This window comes from Suncus etruscus, chromosome 15 (assembly GCF_024139225.1).
Source record: "Suncus etruscus isolate mSunEtr1 chromosome 15, mSunEtr1.pri.cur, whole genome shotgun sequence".
Taxonomy (NCBI): Eukaryota; Metazoa; Chordata; class Mammalia; order Eulipotyphla; family Soricidae; genus Suncus; species Suncus etruscus.
Genome location: NC_064862.1, coordinates 82,194,833 through 82,211,944, shown reverse-complemented (window position 1 = coordinate 82,211,944; position 17,112 = coordinate 82,194,833). Strand labels below are relative to the sequence as shown.

Genomic DNA, 17,112 nt, shown 5'->3' with positions numbered 1-17,112 from the left:
CTCCGAGTTTGCCTGAAGCAATTTCTGAGCACAGAACCAGGAGTAACCCCTGAGAGCTGCCAGGTGTGGCCACAAAACAAAACAAAACAAAAAGGCAGGTTTCCAGCTTCCTTTTTAGTACGTGTGTGTGTGTGTGTGTGTGTGTGTGTGTGTGTGTGTTTTGGCCACACCCGTTTGACGCTCAGGGGTTACTCCTGGCTATGCGCTCAGAAATCGCCTCTGGCTTGGGGGGACCATATGGGACCTCCGGGGGATCAACCGAGGTCCTACGCTAGTGCTTGCAAGGCAGACACCTTACCTCTAGCGCCACCTTCCCGGCCCCATGTGTGTGTTTTTTAATCGAGTTTTTTTTTTTTTTTATAAAGTCCAGCTGGTCTGGCCCTGCCAGCCTGTGGCTCATATTAACAGGACCTGAACCTGGATTCCTGGCACCCAATAGGGTCTGACGTCTGCCAGGAGTGAACCACAAGCACTGAAACAGAGTAAGACCTGAGCAGCACCAGACAGGGCTCTAAAACCAAACACAACACAACAAACAAGGGCAAAATGGCTTCAAACAGCAGAGTCCAGCCCCCCCCCCCCCCCCCCCCCCGCCTGGAGCACACACCGACTCTGGGAGCTGTACATTTCTGCCCCCCTCCCTATACCTCCTGAGCCCACACTTGACCCCTTCCTGGGGACAGGAAATCAGATGGTGAAGCCCTTCCTGGATTATTACTCAGGTAGCACTCTCCTGGATTATTCCTGAAGAACAGCAGCAAGGCCCTTTGCAGGAATTGGAGGAAAAATTGGAGGAGAAATTGGAGGAATTTGGAGGAAAGTCACAGCCATGAGCTATGAGATGAGCACAAATCTCTGTTCTCATGGGTTGCAGCCCTGGCCACCACATCGGGACTCACATAGGGAGACCCAGCCAGAGGCTCCATCCTCTCCTGTGGTGCCAGAAGTGGGTTGGGATCTGAGGAGCACAGGACTGCTGGCCTCTATCTACAGAGAGAAGCTGCAGCCCAGTGCCCCACACAGCCTTTGGGGCCTAGAACAGGGAGGGCAGGAACCCCCGCACAACAGCGCCCCCTGCAGGTTGGCAGCAATGTTGCCAGCTGCACTCAGCTCAGAATTGGCTGTCACTGTGGTGGGGGGGACACAAAAACCTTCTGCTGTCCTCCTGCCTAGCAAGTGGGGACACTGGCCTGGGTGCACCCTCCTGGGAACCGGGGTCACTTTAGGTCCTAGGTGAACATAGGCACCGCCTCAGCTTCATCCCATTTTCCCTGGGCTTCTCTGAGTCTGGCTTGATCCTAACCCCAGTCAGCACATCTGAATCAGGCGGCAAAGCACCTGCTCCTTTGTGTGGGAACCTTTGTTCCAGTGTGTTCAACAAAATTATCTTAGTCTCTTTAGAGCTTAGTAGAGACCATGATGTGACATGTGTCTGACAGTTGGAGCTTCTAGAATAAAATCTACTTTTTTTTTTCTTTTCTTTTTTTTGTTTTTTGTTTTTTGGGCCACACCCGGTAGTGCTCAGGGGTTACTCCTGGCTGTCTGCTCAGAAATAGCTCCTGGCAGGCACGGGGAACTATATGGGACACCGGGATTCGAACCAACCACCTTTGGTCTTGGATCGGCTGCTTGCAAGGCAAACGCCGCTGTGCTATCTCTCCGGGCCCCTACTTTTTGTTTTGGGTCACACCTGGTGGTGCTCAGAGGTTGCTCCTCGCTCTGCGCTCAGAAATCACTCCTGGCAGGCTCAGGAAACTATATAGGATGCCAGGATTCGAACTACCATCTGTCCTGGATTGGCTGTGTGCAAGGCAAATGCTCTTCTACTGTGTTATCTTTCTGGTTCCTAAAGTCTCCTTTTAACAATAAATAGATATCAGAGGGAGGCAACTAAAGTATAGCTTGGAGGGCGTATATAATGGAAATGCTCTGGCAATGAGGCACATCTAGGCCATACAGATTTTTAAAATTCTTTTCTTTCTGTTTTTTTTTTTTTTTTTTTTTTTTTTGCGCCACAGCTGGAGGCGCTCAGGGTTACTCAGAAATCACTCCAGGCAGGCTGGGGGTGGAGGGACATATGGGATGCCGGGGAACGTGGGTCCACCCCAGATTGGCCACGTGCAAAGCAAACACTCACCACTGTGCTATTATTGCTCTGGCCCCTTTTAACTTTATGTACTTATTTTTTAGATTGTTAACTTTTTTTTGTTTTTGTTTTTGGGCCATACCCACTGAGGCTCAGGGGGGACGCCAGGGGATGGAACCATGGTCTGTACTAGGTCACCTGCATGCAAGGCAAATGCTCTACTGCTGCACCACCGCTCAGGCCCCGTTAAAATTCTTAATCGGGCTCAGGTGGTACAGAAAGGAAGGTAGTTGCTTTGGGGGCTGCCCACAAGGTTCCATCCTCAACTTCTTTCCTGCAAAGCATGAGTTCTGTATCTCCCTGGCTCTTTTAGGTAGGCAGAACTGGAAAGTAAAAGGGACATATTCTCCTCGTGGGGCTCAATAGCTAACTGTTTCAACAGGTATTGTTGAGTCTCTATACTCTTAACCAGTTTCTGAACTGCATCTGTCAGTGTCCGATATGTTCCACATATGGCTTGGAGGTCCCCCCACAAATGCTTACTTAGGACCAAAGGAACTGGGATACCTGAAGAGAAACAGGACTTCACCAAGGATGTAGCTGAGGAGCTGAGGAGAAGATAAGCATGAACAATGGGCCTCAAGAAAGCCCCCCAGAAACAGAGTTGATAGTTACTATCTCCTTTCACCAGGTCTCTGTGAGAGGGAATGTCAATAAACAAATGTCAATAAACAAGAGGGAGAGCTGGAGCAATAGTACAGTGGTAAGGCAAATTGTCTTGTGGCATTGCCTTGTACCGTGGCAGACCCGGATGGACCAGAGTTCAATCCCCAGAATCCCATATGGTCCCCTTAGCCTGCCAAGAGAAATTTCTGAATGCAGAGGCCAGGAGTAACTCCTGAGTGCCACTGAGTGCGGCCCAAAAACCAAAAATTGAAAAAAAAATGGGGAAGATGGCACCTTTTTCTGCACTCCTTCCCCATCTCTGGTATGGTGTTGTCTCCAAAGGGTTTAGCCTCAGGGAGAAGCCCTGGATCAATTGCACAACAGGGGTTCCATCTGCCAGGCCATTTTGGAACACAGTCACAGAGGCATCCAGCACTGAACATGTGTGGGGCTTCACACCAATGTGGATTTCATTGTGCCTGTTCTAGCCTGAATGCTGAACAAAGGCCTCCCCACACTGCTTACATGCCAACTAAGGTTTTTCTTCAGGATGAATATTTGGGCCACATCTGGCGATACATAGAAGTTACTCTTTTTTTTGTTTTTGTTTTGTTTTGTTTTGTTTTTGGGCCATACCCAGTGGTGTCAGGGGTTATTCCTGGCTGTCTGCTCAGAAATAGCTCCTGGCAGGCACAGGGGACCATATGGGACATCGGGATTCGAACCAACCACCTTTGGTCCTGGATCGGCTGCTTGCAAGGCAAACGCCACTGTGCTAACTCTCCGGGCCCAGAGAAGTTACTCTTGGCTCTGCATTCACAATCACTCCCAGGGTGCATGGGGACCAAATGGGATACTGACGGTCAAAATATATATATAAACAGATAATGATGAAATAGACAAATGGATGATCAAATGAAGTCCTTCCCACAGCATTTATGTTTAAAGTTTCTCTCCAAATACTCTTTTATTATGCAGAAAAATTTCAGAAGTAAACACAGTCCTTAACACATTCCCTACTTTCAATTTTATTTCTTTTAGGAAGCTACACACTGTGATAATGCCAAACAGTGAACCCTGGTCTGTGATGTGAAAGGAAATCCTGATACAATTTTCATACTAAAAATTCTGAAGAGAGGGCCCGGAGAGATAGCACAGCGGCGTTTGCCTGGCAAGCAGCCGATCCAGGACCAAAGGTGGTTGGTTCAAATCCCGGTGTCCCATATGGTCCCCCGTGCCTGCCAGGAGCAATTTCTGAGCAGACAGCCAGGAGTAACCCCTGAGCACCGCCGGGTGTGGCCCAAATACCAAAAAAAAAAAAAAATTCTGAAGAGAAAGTAAAGGCTTTCCCATACTCCTTACCTACCTAGATTTCTCTTCAGAATGAATTTTCCTGTGTTTCATAAGGGCTGAGGAGGAAGTGAAGGCCTTCTCACACTCCTGACATGCATAAGGTTTCTCTCCTGTATGAACACGAATGTGCTGAGTAAGTGTCCAGATTAGAAGGAAGGACTTCCCACACTGCGGACATGCATGAGGTTTCTCTCCTGTATGAAGTTTCTTGTGTGTCGAAAGGGTCGAGGATTGAGTGAATGACTTCCCACACTCCTGACAGGTATAAGGCTTTTGTCCTGCATGAATTTTCTTGTGAGCAGAAAGGAATGAGGATCGAGTGAAGGCTTTCCCACACTCCTGACATGTATAAGGCTTGACTCCCGTATGAATTTTCTTGTGTGCAGTGAGGACTGAGTTGTAAATGAAGGCTTTCCCACACTCCTGACATGTATGAGGCTTGTTGCCTGTATGAATTTTCTTGTGTGCAGCAAGGCCTGAGGATCGAGCAAAGGCTTTCCCACATTCCTGGCATATATAAGGTTTCTCTCCTGTATGAATTTTCTTGTGCACAGTGAGTTCAAAGTGGTAAGTGAAGGCCTTCCCACAGTCCTGACATGTATGAGGCCTGTCTCCTGTATGATTTTTCTTGTGCTTATATAGGCCTGAGGATCGAGTGAAGGCCTTTCCGCACTCCTGGCATGTATAAGGTTTCTCTCCTGTATGAATTTTCTCGTGTGCAGAAAGTTCAAATGGGTAAGTGAAGGCCTTCCTACACTCCTGACATTTATAAGGTTTTTCTCCTGCATGACTCTTCTTGTGAACATAAAGGGATTTAGATCGAACAAAGGACTTCCCACACTCCTGACATGTGTAAGGTTTTTCACCTGTATGAATTTTCTTGTGCCAAGTACGGCCTGAGAGGTCAGTGAAGACCTTCCCATCCTCCTGGTAAGTAGGAGGCTTGTCTCCTATATGAATTTTCTTGTGCATAGAAAGGGCAGAGGATCTAGAGAAGGCTTTCCCGCACTCCTGACATGTATAAGGTTTCTCTCCTGTATGAATTTTCTTGTGGTCAGAAAGGTTTGTGGATCGAGTGAAGGCCTTCCCACATACCTGACATACATACGGCTTGATTCCCGTATGGATTTTCTTGTGCACAGTAAGGACTGAGTGGGAAATGAAGGCCTTCCCACACTCCTGACATTTGTAAGGCTTGTCTCCTGTATGAATTTTCTTGTGTGTTGAAAGGACTGAAGATCGAGCAAAGGACTTCCCACATTCCTGACATGTATAAGGTTTCTCTCCTGTATGAATATTCTTGTGAGCAGAAAGGGATTTGGATCGAGTGAAGGTCTTTCCACACTCTTGACATGTGTAAGGTTTCTCTCCTGTATGAATTTTCTTATGCCAAGAAAGGTGTGAGGGGTCATTAAAGACCTTCCCACACTCCTGATCTGTATAAGGCTTGTCTCGTGTATGAATTTTCTTGTGCGTAGAAAGGGCAGATGATCGAGTGAAAGCCTTCCCACACTCCTGACATTTATAAGGCTTTTGTCCTGTGTGAGTATTTTTGTGAATAGAAAGTACTGAGGATCGAGAGAAAGCTTTCCCACACTCCTGACATGTATAAGGTTTCTCACCTGTATGAATTCTCTTGTGTTCAGAAAGGTGTGAGGATCGAAAGAAGGCCTTCCCACACTCCTGACATTTATGACGTTTCTTTGGTGTCTGGACTTCCTTAGGGTCACTTGGGCGTGACGGATGTCTACCTTGATGACAGTCAGCGGGATCCTGTGGGACACTGGGGGTGTCCAAGGGCTCATCATGGTGCTCAGCATCTGAAAAGGTCCCCCAACACTGCTTACACTTGGGTGGCTCAACTCCATGGGGAATGTGCTTGTCAGGCCGTCCACAACAGATGCCCCCCGCCGAGTGCTCATTTCCATCAGGGTGCAGGCAGGATGGCTCCCAAAGCAAAGGATCACCCCCGTCCCTCCGGGGCTCGTTGTTTCCCTGTTAAAGGGCAGAGAGTTAGTCAAATTACTTCCCACTCCCCTGACTATCTCCATGTTCAAATCCAGTCCTACACGTCTGATTTCTATCACAGAAATTATTCTCCACAGGTATGGGTGTCTCTGGAGACAGGTAGACATCCAGTCAAGAAATGTGCTTTGTTAGGAAATACTCTGAGCACAGGGGCAAGAAAGGTGATTTCTAGACCCTAAATGACCAATTACAGAGTTTCACAGGAAAGGGCCTCTCGATGGGGGTTCTCTGTTCACTCTGGTATCTGTTATCTCCTCTAGAAGTCATTCCCAACACTTTTGCAGTAGCTGCCCCAGACCTTATTGATCAGGAAAATATTAGCTGAATAGCTAAATCTGTTCTGTTTTCTATTTTCTTCCCTATATTTACTGGCTCTAACAATAAATATTGTATTTTGAGGATAGTACTCCTTGGTTCTCGAGGCTGTAAGCCCATAATCCTGTGTTTTTGTTTCTGATGTTTGTCTTTTTTTTTTTTTTTTTTTTTTTGTGGTGTTTGGGTCACACTCGGCAGTGCTCAGGGGTTACTCCTGGCTCCATGCTCAGAAATTGCTCCTGGCAGTCACGGGGGACCATATGGGACGCCGGGATTCGAACCAATGACCTTCTGCATGAAAGGCCAACACCTTGCCTCCATGCTATCTCTCCAGCCCCCTGATGTTTGTCTTTTCTTCTTTTCATTTTTAAGTTTTTGGTTCAAACCCAGCAGTGCTCAGGGATTGCTCCTGGCTCTGCACTCAAGCATCATTCCTGGTGCTGCTCTGGAGAACCTATGGGATGCTGGGGAATGTGTCAGCTGAGTGCAAGGTAAGGATACTACCTACTGTACTAACTCTTTGGCCCTGTCTTCTTTTCTTTTTTTTGTTTTTTAGTTTTTAGATCACCTTTGGCAGTGCTCAGGGGTTACTCCTGGCTCTATGCTCAGAAATGACTCCTGGCAGGCTCGGGAGATCATATGGGATGTCGGGGTATCGAACCTTCGTCCTTCTGCATGCAAGGCCTACCTCCACGCTATCTCTCTGACCCCCTGTCTTCTTTTCTTAATTAGCATGTCCATCTTGCTTTGGGCCTGTTACATATGTGTCATTTTGTTGCAACATTCTAATGATTTATTCATCATTGATGGGATGGGTAAATTTTATGAATGGTGAGAGTACCATGGTGGGCGAATGTCTCGATGCCATCATTTCAATGAAGAGGCCCAGAAGGTCAATCTATCCCTCTGCAGAAACTGAAAAACCAGTTTCAAACAAATATAAACAACAATGCCTCTTGGGGCTGTGTTAAGAGCTCAGTGTGAAACTTGTGAGCACTTTGTAAATGTCGGGCCAGATCCCCATACACAACAGAAAGCAAGAGGCCATATATGACATATAAATATCTCAATAGGTTAGGAGAGATAGTCCAGTGGGAGAGGCACTTGTATTGCATGCAATCAACCTCAGTTAGATTCCCAGTATCCCACAGTGTCCTTCAAGGCAGACTGGAGTAATCCCTGGGTGTAGTCAGGAAGAACTCTTAAAATTGCCAGAGACACAGCATAGTGATCAGGTGTCTGACTTGTGTGCAGCCTACTCGGGAAGGACCCGGTTCAATACTCAGCATCCCATATGGTGCCCCAGCATGCCAGGGGCAATTTCTGAGTGCAGAGGCAGGAGTAAGCCCTGGACATCACTGGGTGTGGCCCAAAAATCAATCAACGGGGCCCGGAGAGATAGCACAGCAGTTTGCCTTGCAAGCAGCTGATCCAGGACCAAAGGTGATTGGTTCGAATCCCGGTGTCCCACATGGTCCCCCGTGACTGCCAGGAGCTATTTCTGAGCAGAGAGCCAGGAGTAACCCCTGAGCACCACTGGGTGTGGCCCAAAAACCAAAAAAAAAAAAAGAAAAAAAATCAACAAACCAACCAACCAACCAATAAATAAAGTTAAAAAAGAATTGCCAGGTGTAGACCCAAAAAAGAAACAGAAACAAACATACACACATACAAAAAAAAAAAAAAGGCTAAAAAATACATGTCTCACTATAATATAATGTTCTCAAACATAAGTAAGTTTTTAATTTTTTTTTTTTTTTTTTTTTTGGGTCACACCCGGCAGTGCTCAGGGGTTATTCCTGGCTTCACGCTCAGAAATTGCTCCTGGCAGGCACAGGGGACCATATGGGACACCGGGATTCGAACTGATGACCTCCTGCATGAAAGGCAAACGCCTTACCTCCATGCTATCTCTCCGGCCCCAGTTTTTAATTTTTTTAATTTTTTATTTACCAAACGGTGATCAGTGCATACTCATGACTGTGTGCTCAGTAATCACTCTTGTGGGGCTTGGGGACCCACATAAAATGGCAAGAATGAAACCCAATTTCTATCCCCATGCACAGCAAGAGACCATTACACTGGAATATGGATCCAGATGAGAAATGATCGAGTTTTAATAACACCGAGCTTAAGTTTTATGAAGTAAAAATCACAGTATTTCTCTTTCCTTATTCCTAACAAATCACTGTATTTCATTAGTGTGCAAATACCCTATTTTTGGGGCTGTAAATGTCTTTTGGGGGGCCCACACCAAGCTGTGCTCAGTGGTTACTCCTGGCTCTGCGATGAGAAATCGTTCCTGGGAGGCTTGGGGGACCATATGGTATGCCAGAAATCGAACCCCAATTTGTCCTGGGTCGGTCGCATAGAAGGCAAATGTCTACCACTTTGTTATTATTCTGGCCCCTGAGTTGTAAATTCTTGAATTCACTTTAGCCCTCAGGTGAGACTAATGGGCGACTTCTGCTCTGGGCACTGGATCCTCCCAGGAGAGCAGAGACCACTGATGGGGTGACGGGCTGGAACCTGGGTCCCACATTTTCAGTGCTATTGTACCATTTAGTTATCCCATTACCACAATAATATTGATCTGAAACTTGCAAATCTTACCATCTCAGTCCTATTTGGAGATCCGCTTCCAAAAGCTAATTGCTGAAACGCCAAATCCTGAACGGGTGGTCCGTGCTCTAAATTCAAACCAAATATGCAAAGTAAGAATTAGGTGAAGGAAACTGGTTAAAGGCAGCAACATAGGTTGAGTGAATACATGTTTTTATGTTCTAAAATCCGTTGAAACAAAAGGGAAGATAGTTTGGGAAGATCCCTTCATGGAGGTTGGCAAAATCCACAGTAGGTTTGGGATGGGCTCACTTGGAAATTGTACAGACAAAAATCATTTCTGAGTTGACCAATGAAATAGTTCAGCAGGGAGAGTGTTTGCTTTGCATGTGGCTGACCCGAGTTCAATGATCAGCACCCCATAAAACACTCCAAGCACCACCGCCAGGGCTGATTCCTGTATGCAGAACCAGGACTAACATCCGATTGTCAGCAAATTGCTAAAGTGAATTGCTAAAACATTAGCAAAAAATTTCTTAGCATTCAGGGCTCAAGCAATAACACAGTGGTAGGATGTTTCCCTTGCACCCCTTTTGATTCCCAGCATCTCATATAGTACGTCTCCAAGTCAGCCACGACTGGTTTCTGAGTGTAGAGCCAGGAGTAATCTCTGAGTACTGCCATGTGTGACCCCAAAACAAAGAATTAACTCTTAGTATTCTCAAAAATTGGTCCAGAGCCTTACCACAGAGGGGAGGGTGTTTATCTTGCAAGTGGAGGACCCAGGCTTCTCCCATTATTCATATCGTCCACTCAGCCCACCAGGAGTGAATCCTGAAGCACTGGGCCAGGAGTAACCCCAACCACCACCATAAAGAATCCTCAAAGAGAGAGAGAGAGGAGAAAGAGAGACAGACAGACAGACAGACAGACAGAGAGACAGAGACAGAGAGAGACAGAGTGAGAGTGAGAGCAATAGCGCAGTGGGGTAGCAAAGCAGAAGCCTTATGCTCCAATCCTGAGAGATTAGGGAAATGTGGTCTGGAAGCAATGCCAGCACAGCAAATAAATGTAGAGATAGAACAGGTTCAGGAGGCCGGAGCAATAGCACAGCAGCAGCGTGTTTGCCTTGCATGCAGCCAAACCTGGATGGACCTTGGTTCGATTCCTGGTATCCCATATGGTCCCCTGAGCCTGCCAGGAGTGATTTCTTTTATTTTTTTTAAAAGCAGTGTATACATTATTTATTAATTGATTGGTTTTTGGGTCATACCCAGCAATGCTCAGGGCTTACTCCTGGCTCTGTGCTTAGAAATCGCTCCTGGCAAGCTCAGGGAACCATCTGGATGCCAGAAATCAAACTGGGTCTGTCCCAGGTTGGCTGCACGCAAGGCAAAAGCCCTACTGCTGTGCTATATCTCCGGCCCCCAGGAGCGATTTCTGAGTGCAGAGCCAGGAGTAATCCCTGATCACTGCCAGGTGTGACACAAAAACAAAAACGAAAAAGAACAGGTTCAGGAAAATTCTACCACAAGCTTTCTGCTCACTAGCAAAAGATACTAGCAGGCAGAAAGACTAATAGTGGAAACAGAAACTGCAAGCTACTTCTCCTTTAGATACAAGTTTTTTTATTGGGAAGAGAAAGATTACCCCCTTGCATGGAGACCAGTAGGGCTAAGGGACCAATTCAGAAGTACTTCCAGTCTGTGAGCAACAAGCACGAGCAAAGAATTCTCCGGGATAGAATGAAAACCTGGTATTCCAACAAGTAGGGCATCTGTCTTACATGCTGCTGACCCAGGCTTGATAACCCGCATCCCATATGGTCTTCCGAGAATGCACGGAGTGATTCCTGAGCACAGAGCCAGGAGTAAGGCCTGAGCATTGCTCAGAGTAGACTAAAATCAAACAAAAAAAAAAAGAGGGAGCACTGGCAGAATGGGCAGACATGACAGTACAGAAGGTAGTATCTTGCTTTGCAAGAGGACAACCCAGGTTTGATTCCCAACATCCATATGGTCTACCAAGGGGGATAATAGTAACCACTGAGTGCCAAGGGTATGTGACTCCACCCCAAAATAGTAGAGGCTGGAATGAATGTACAGTGCTAGAGGGCACTTAGCTTGCCCTGGTTTGATCCCTAGCACCACCAAGCCCTGCCAAGGATGACTCCTGAGTGCAGAGTCAGTAGGAAGCCTGAGTCCTGCTGCACATATTCCCTGAAGAAACAAACAAAACATAAACAGAGGGGCCAGTATGATAGCATAGCAAGCATTTGCCTTGCACGAGGTCGACCTGGGTTCTCTTCATCATCCCATATGGTCCCCCGAACCATGGCAGGAGTGATTTCTAAGCGCAGAGCCAGAAATAACCACTAAGTGCCCAAAACAAAAACAAACAAAAAAACAACCCACAAATGGAGGTCCTAGATACACCACAGTGGACTGGGGAACATGCTTTGCACACAAAACTCAGATTTACTCCTCCTTCACAATGCCCCAAGAAGATCAGGAGGTCCTGGTGCTATGTGGCCTTTAACAAATCATGAAATAAATTTAAGTCACACTTCCTCATATTCATGTTGGAGTCCTGGGGTCTGGGAAAATAGTACAGAGAGGAGCAATTACCTTGGATAAGGCTGACATGGGTTTGATGACTAGCACCTGAAATGACCCCCAAACACCACCAGGAGTGAGTGATCCCTAAGCTCATTGGCTGGAGTAAGCTCTGTACTAAGAGTACTCCAGGTGAAAACAAAAAACAAAGACTTGATTTAAGGGGAATTTGGGGCCAAACTCTGCAGGGGTCAGGCTGACTCCTGGTTCTGCTCAGGAATGACAACGACAACTGGTAACCTTAGGGGAATAATGTAGAGCTGGAATCAAACCTGCTTGGACTCAGCCAAGGCAAAGACCTGAGACACTTTACTATCTCTCAGGACTGTGAAATGACATGTCAAACTTTAAGTTGAACTCATCTAAGAAATGAAGTCAGGGCTGGGGAGTTAGAACAATCAGGTAGGGGCTGGAGAGATAGCATGGAGGTGGAGCGTTTGCCTTTCATGCAGAAGGTCATTGGTTCAAATCCCAGCATCCCATATGGTTCCCCGTGCCTGCCAGGAGCGATTTCTGAGCATGGAGCCAGGAGTAATACCTGAGCACTGCCGAGTGTGACCCAGAAACCAAAAAAAAAAAGAACAATTAGGTAGAGGCTCGTCTTGGGATCTGCAGAAGCATGTCCCTGTGGAACCCAGAATGCCCTAGAGCAGCTCTCACCTATGGCCAGCAGGTGCTGGTAGGTCTCCAGCATCACGTCTCTGTAGAGCTTCCTTTGAGAGTCGTCCAGGTACGGCCACTCCTCCGGGGAGAATCTCACGGCCACGTCGGAGAAGGTCACTGTGTCCTGAGCCAGGATACATAGGAGTCAGGGCTGAGCCCCACCTGAGCACGAGGATGGGACGCTCCCCAACCCCTATAGGAGGAACCAGCTTCAATGTCCTTCTTCCCATGGGCACCCCCAGCACACAGGGACCAGAAATCACACTAAGAAACCAGATCAGCCAACATGATGTGCCAACATTATTCAAGAAGGTTCTCGGGCTGGAAAGATAGCATGGAGGTAAGGCATTTGCCTTTCATGCAGGAGGTCATCAGTTCGAATCCAACTTCCCATATGGTCCTCTGTGCCTGCCAGGAGCAATTTCTGAGCGTGGAGCCAGGAGTTTCCCCTGAGCACTGCCGGGTGTGACCCAAAAACCATACACACACAAAAAAGAAGGTTCTCAAAGATAGTGGCTTTGCACACAAATCACCCCTACACCAGTGCTCTGTGACATTAGGACCATGAGCACTCCTGGGAGTAACTCCTGAGCATACAGACAGAAGGAGCTGAAAAGCAACTCTGGGTGTGCCCAAATTTCTAAGCACACACCAGCCCAAACCTGCCCCTAACGCCCATCTCTACCCTTAGTACTAGGGAGAGAAAGTTAAAAAAAAAAAAAAATAGGAGAGAAAAATTCAAGGTCCAGTCAGTGACTCAAAGCTTAAACCCCAAATAAACCCTCCTTGAGTAGGTAAAAACGACCTGACTTCCAATCCCTATTTCATATAGAAAGATCCTTTGCTCACGTTTCCCTCTTAGAGCAACAGAGCCATGAGACTGCAGTCAAGGAGGCTCTGAAAGTACAACTGGAGGGGCCGGAGCAATGGTGCAGGTGGTAGGGCGTTACTAACCTAGGACAGACCGTAGTTTGATCCCCTGGCATCCCATATGGTCCTCCAAGCCAGGGGCAATTTCTGAGCGCATGGCCAGGAGTAATCCTGAGCATCACCAGGTGTGGCCCAAAAACCAAACCAAAAAAAAAAAAGAGAAAGTATAACTAGTTTTCTGAGGAGAAATGTGGCTACAGGAAGGAGGCGAAACTGCAAAGAAGACAAAAGAGCTGAACTTCAAGTCCTGGGGCTGGAGCAATAACAGAGAGGGCAAGACAGGACCAACCTAGGATCAATCCCAAGCACATATGAGGGTCCCTAATGTCATTGGAGGAAATCCTCAGTGCAGAGTCAAGAAGCCCTGAGCACTACAATTGTGGCACAAAATTCAATAAAAATTTTAAAAAACTGATGGGGCCGGGCGGTGGCGCTAAAGGTAAGGTGCCTGCCTTGCCTGCGCTAGCCTTGGACGGACCGCGGTTCGATCCCCCGGTGTCCCATATGGTCCCCCAAGCCAGGAGCAACTTCTGAGCTGAGCACATAGCCAGGAGTAACCCCTGAGCGTTACCGGGTGTGGCCCAAAAACCAAAAAAAAAAAAAAAAAAAAAAAACCTGAGATAACATAGCACCAAGAAAAGAAAACTAAAACCAATGAAAAACACACAAAGAAATGCACATGCAGGGAAAAACCCAGCAGCGTTCTTTTTTTTTTTTTTTTTTTTTTTTGGTTTTTGGGCCACACCCGGTAACGCTCAGGGGTTACTCCTGGCTATGCGCTCAGAAGTCGCTCCTGGCTTGGGGGACCATATGGGACGCCTGGGGATCGAACCGCGGTCCGTCTCCTAGGCTAGCGCAAGTAAGGCAGGCACCTTACCTCCAGCGCCACCGCCCGGCCCCAGCAGCGTTCTTTTTATTAAGGTAGAAAATTCTCTTTCCAGACCCAGAGTTGTGGCGGGAGCTAGTATGACAGACCCACATGGAGGGTCCTGGTGAGGACAGAAAAGAGTCGTGGGCATGGGTATTGGTTTAGCATCTGGAAACAGCAAAAATCAGCAAAAAAAAAAAAAAAAGAACTTTATGCTGAAAGGACAGGACAATGGGGAGGAATCCTGCCTTGCACTTGGCTGCCCCAGACTGAATCTCTAACACCCCATATGGTCCTCGAGCACAGCAGGAAGAACACCCAAGTGCAGAGCTTGGACTGAGTAAGTCCTTTCTGTGTGGTAACAAAAAGTAAAAAAAAAATCAATAAAAGAGCTTTTCCTCAGGTGAGGCAAGAATGATGCGTCATGGCAGAAATCCTGAGATCAAGATCTCATTCCTCACCAACATCAGGGTCCATATTACCAGAAATGTAACCAGGATACCAGCACCCCATAAGATCTGAGACCTGGGCCCGGAGAGATAGCACAGTGGCGTTTCCTTGCAAGCAGCCGATTCAGGACCTAAGGTGGTTGGTTCGAATCCCGGTGTCCCATATGGTCCCCCGTGCCTGCCAGGGGCGATTTCTGAGCAGATAGCAAGGAGTAACCCCTGAGCACCACCGAGTGTGGCCCAAAAACCAAAAACCAAAAACCAAAAAAAAAAAAAAAAGATCTGAGACCTGCCAGGGAGACCCAAGAGCACTGAGCCAAGAGAAAGGCCAAGCATCACTGGGTGTGGGCCCAAACCAAACCAAATACAACACAACAAACAGGAAAAGATGGCCTCAAACAAAAGAGTCAAGAACCCCTTCCAGGAACCTCACTCAACCCTGTCTCCCCACATTCCTGTCTTCCCATCCTGTCCCTCTCTCAGCCCACACTTGCCCTCCTACCTGGGCACAGGACGTCAGATGATGCAGCCCCATCATCTCCCTCCTGGATTATACCCGAAGAGCAGCAGCAAGGCCTTTGCAGGAAGCCCTGGAGGAAAAGCATAATCGTGAGCTCCAGAGATGAGCAGAATCCCCTGCCCTTACCAGAAGTGACTTCATTGAGGCTAGAAACACCCTGATGGGCTGCAGCCCCGGGCACCAGCTCAGACCCACACAGGGAAAGAGAGGCCAAAGGCTCCTATCTATTCCAAAGACACAGAGTGGGCTGGGATCCAAGCTGTGACAGGGCCAAGAATACTGGCCTCACTTCACAGGGAGAAAACTGCAGCCTTGAACCCTGCAACCTCCCTGGACTCCACACAGCCCCTAGGAGCCCAGGGAAGTCCCCCACACTCTGGGGCAGAAGCCCTGCACATCAGAGCCTCTGAGACTGGAAGCAGCACTGCCCCAACATTAAGCCAGGAAATGACTTTGCTACAGGGACTTGGGGACAAACCCTCTGCTGCCCTCCTGGCAGGCTGGTGGGCACATGGGTCACCTCAGGTCCTGGGTGAACAGGGACACCGCCACAGCTTTGTCCCATTGGCCCAGGGTTACCCTGGGTCCTGCTTGCTCCTAAGTCTGATCAAAACATCTGAACCTGGCATCAAGCACCTGCTCCTCTGTGCAGGAACATTTGTGGAAAGAGCCTGAACAGTAGGTTGTACAGCCCAATTAGCCTAATCTCCACAGATTTTAGTAAAAGCCACGACTTGACCTGTGTCTGACAGTTGATTGGAGATTCTAAAGTCTACTTTTTTTTTTGGCTTTTATTTGGGGGGGGCCACACCAAGTGACGCTCAGGGGTTACTCCTGGCTATACGTTCAGGAATTGCTCCTGGCTTGGGGACCATATGCAATGCCGGGGGAATCGAACCGTGGTCTGTCCGAAGTTAGTTGTGTGTAAGGAAAACGTCCTACCGCTGTGCTGCTGCTCCAGCCTGGCCCCTAAAGTTTACTTTTTAACTATGAAGAAAAAAAGTGGAGGGGGTACAATAGTACTGCTGGGAGTTTGTTTGCTCTGAAGTCCACTGGCTCAAGTTGGATACTTGGACATGAAATATGTTTCCAGACCATGTTTCCATAGAGTTGGACACCCCAACTCTGGCCTTGCCCAAGGTAACTATTTTGCATAAAATCCTTTTCCCAGAGCACTCACCTCAAAGTCCGTGGTCACTCATCAGGGGCAAGTTGCTCTGCAACTTGACAAGAAGAGCAAAATTTTTTTATCTAGAAAAACAAAAGCAAAAAACCCCACCAAAGTCAAACTCAATAATAGTAAAGCGGTTAGGGGACTTGCCAGGCATGTAGGCTACCTGAGTTGGGTTCCCAGCATAGGGATAGGGTCCCAGGACCCTGTCAGAAGTGATGATTGGATGCAGAGCTAGCCATTAGCCCTGAACACCGCCGGGCATGACACCAAGCCAAAAAATAAATGGAGCAACAATACTGACAGTAGGGTGCTGATTGGCACCAGGATCTGATCTCCAGCACCCCCAAATAATCCTCTAGGGCTAGGCAGACCAGGAATGATTCCTGAGTGCAGGGAGAAAAGAAACCCGAAAAATCCCAGTGTTCCCTGAAACCCCACCCTGCTGCCTGGACCAGGGCCCCACATGTCACCCCAGAACCCCTTTCCTGGCAGACAGTAAAAATGACAAAGGGCAACTGGGCCTTACGTGGGGGGTGTGGACCTGACCCGCACTGTCCATCTGGAGGTTCTCCAGCAGCTTCAGGACCTGCAGTCCGTTATGTGGGTGATCGGGAGAGTCCCCCGCACCCATGCAAGGCCCCACGCTCAGGGTAGGCCCGACCCAGACCCCTGGACCCAAAGTCCCTGCAGCACCATCGCGGAGCTGGAGGCCACCGAGGCCAGGGGCCCCAGGATCATGCACTGACAGCATGCTTGCACCCCAGCGCCCCAAGCCCGGCACGCCGGGGTGCCCGTCACTCACCACGCGGACCCCGGGAGATGCGGGGCGTCGGTGCCGAGGCCAATTGGCCTTCACGCCCCCTGTACCCGGGGCGCCTCTATC

At 48.1% G+C, this 17,112-nt stretch overlaps 1 protein-coding gene across 1 annotated transcript in view; it reads right to left on the bottom strand.

Moving 5' to 3' along the window:
- Window positions 1–17,112, bottom strand: part of LOC126030706 (zinc finger protein 420-like) — a 97,908-nt gene that overhangs the window by 47,623 nt on the left and 33,173 nt on the right. Inside the window, exons 2-5 of the mRNA XM_049788911.1 lie at window positions 15,038–15,125; window positions 12,286–12,412; window positions 9,062–9,138; window positions 4,291–6,100 (exon numbers count right to left, since the gene is read on the bottom strand). Of these exons, the coding sequence (XP_049644868.1) occupies window positions 4,291–6,100; window positions 9,062–9,138; window positions 12,286–12,412; window positions 15,038–15,073 (2,050 nt within the window). The 5' untranslated portion in view covers window positions 15,074–15,125. The remainder of the gene's footprint in view (window positions 1–4,290; window positions 6,101–9,061; window positions 9,139–12,285; window positions 12,413–15,037; window positions 15,126–17,112) is intronic.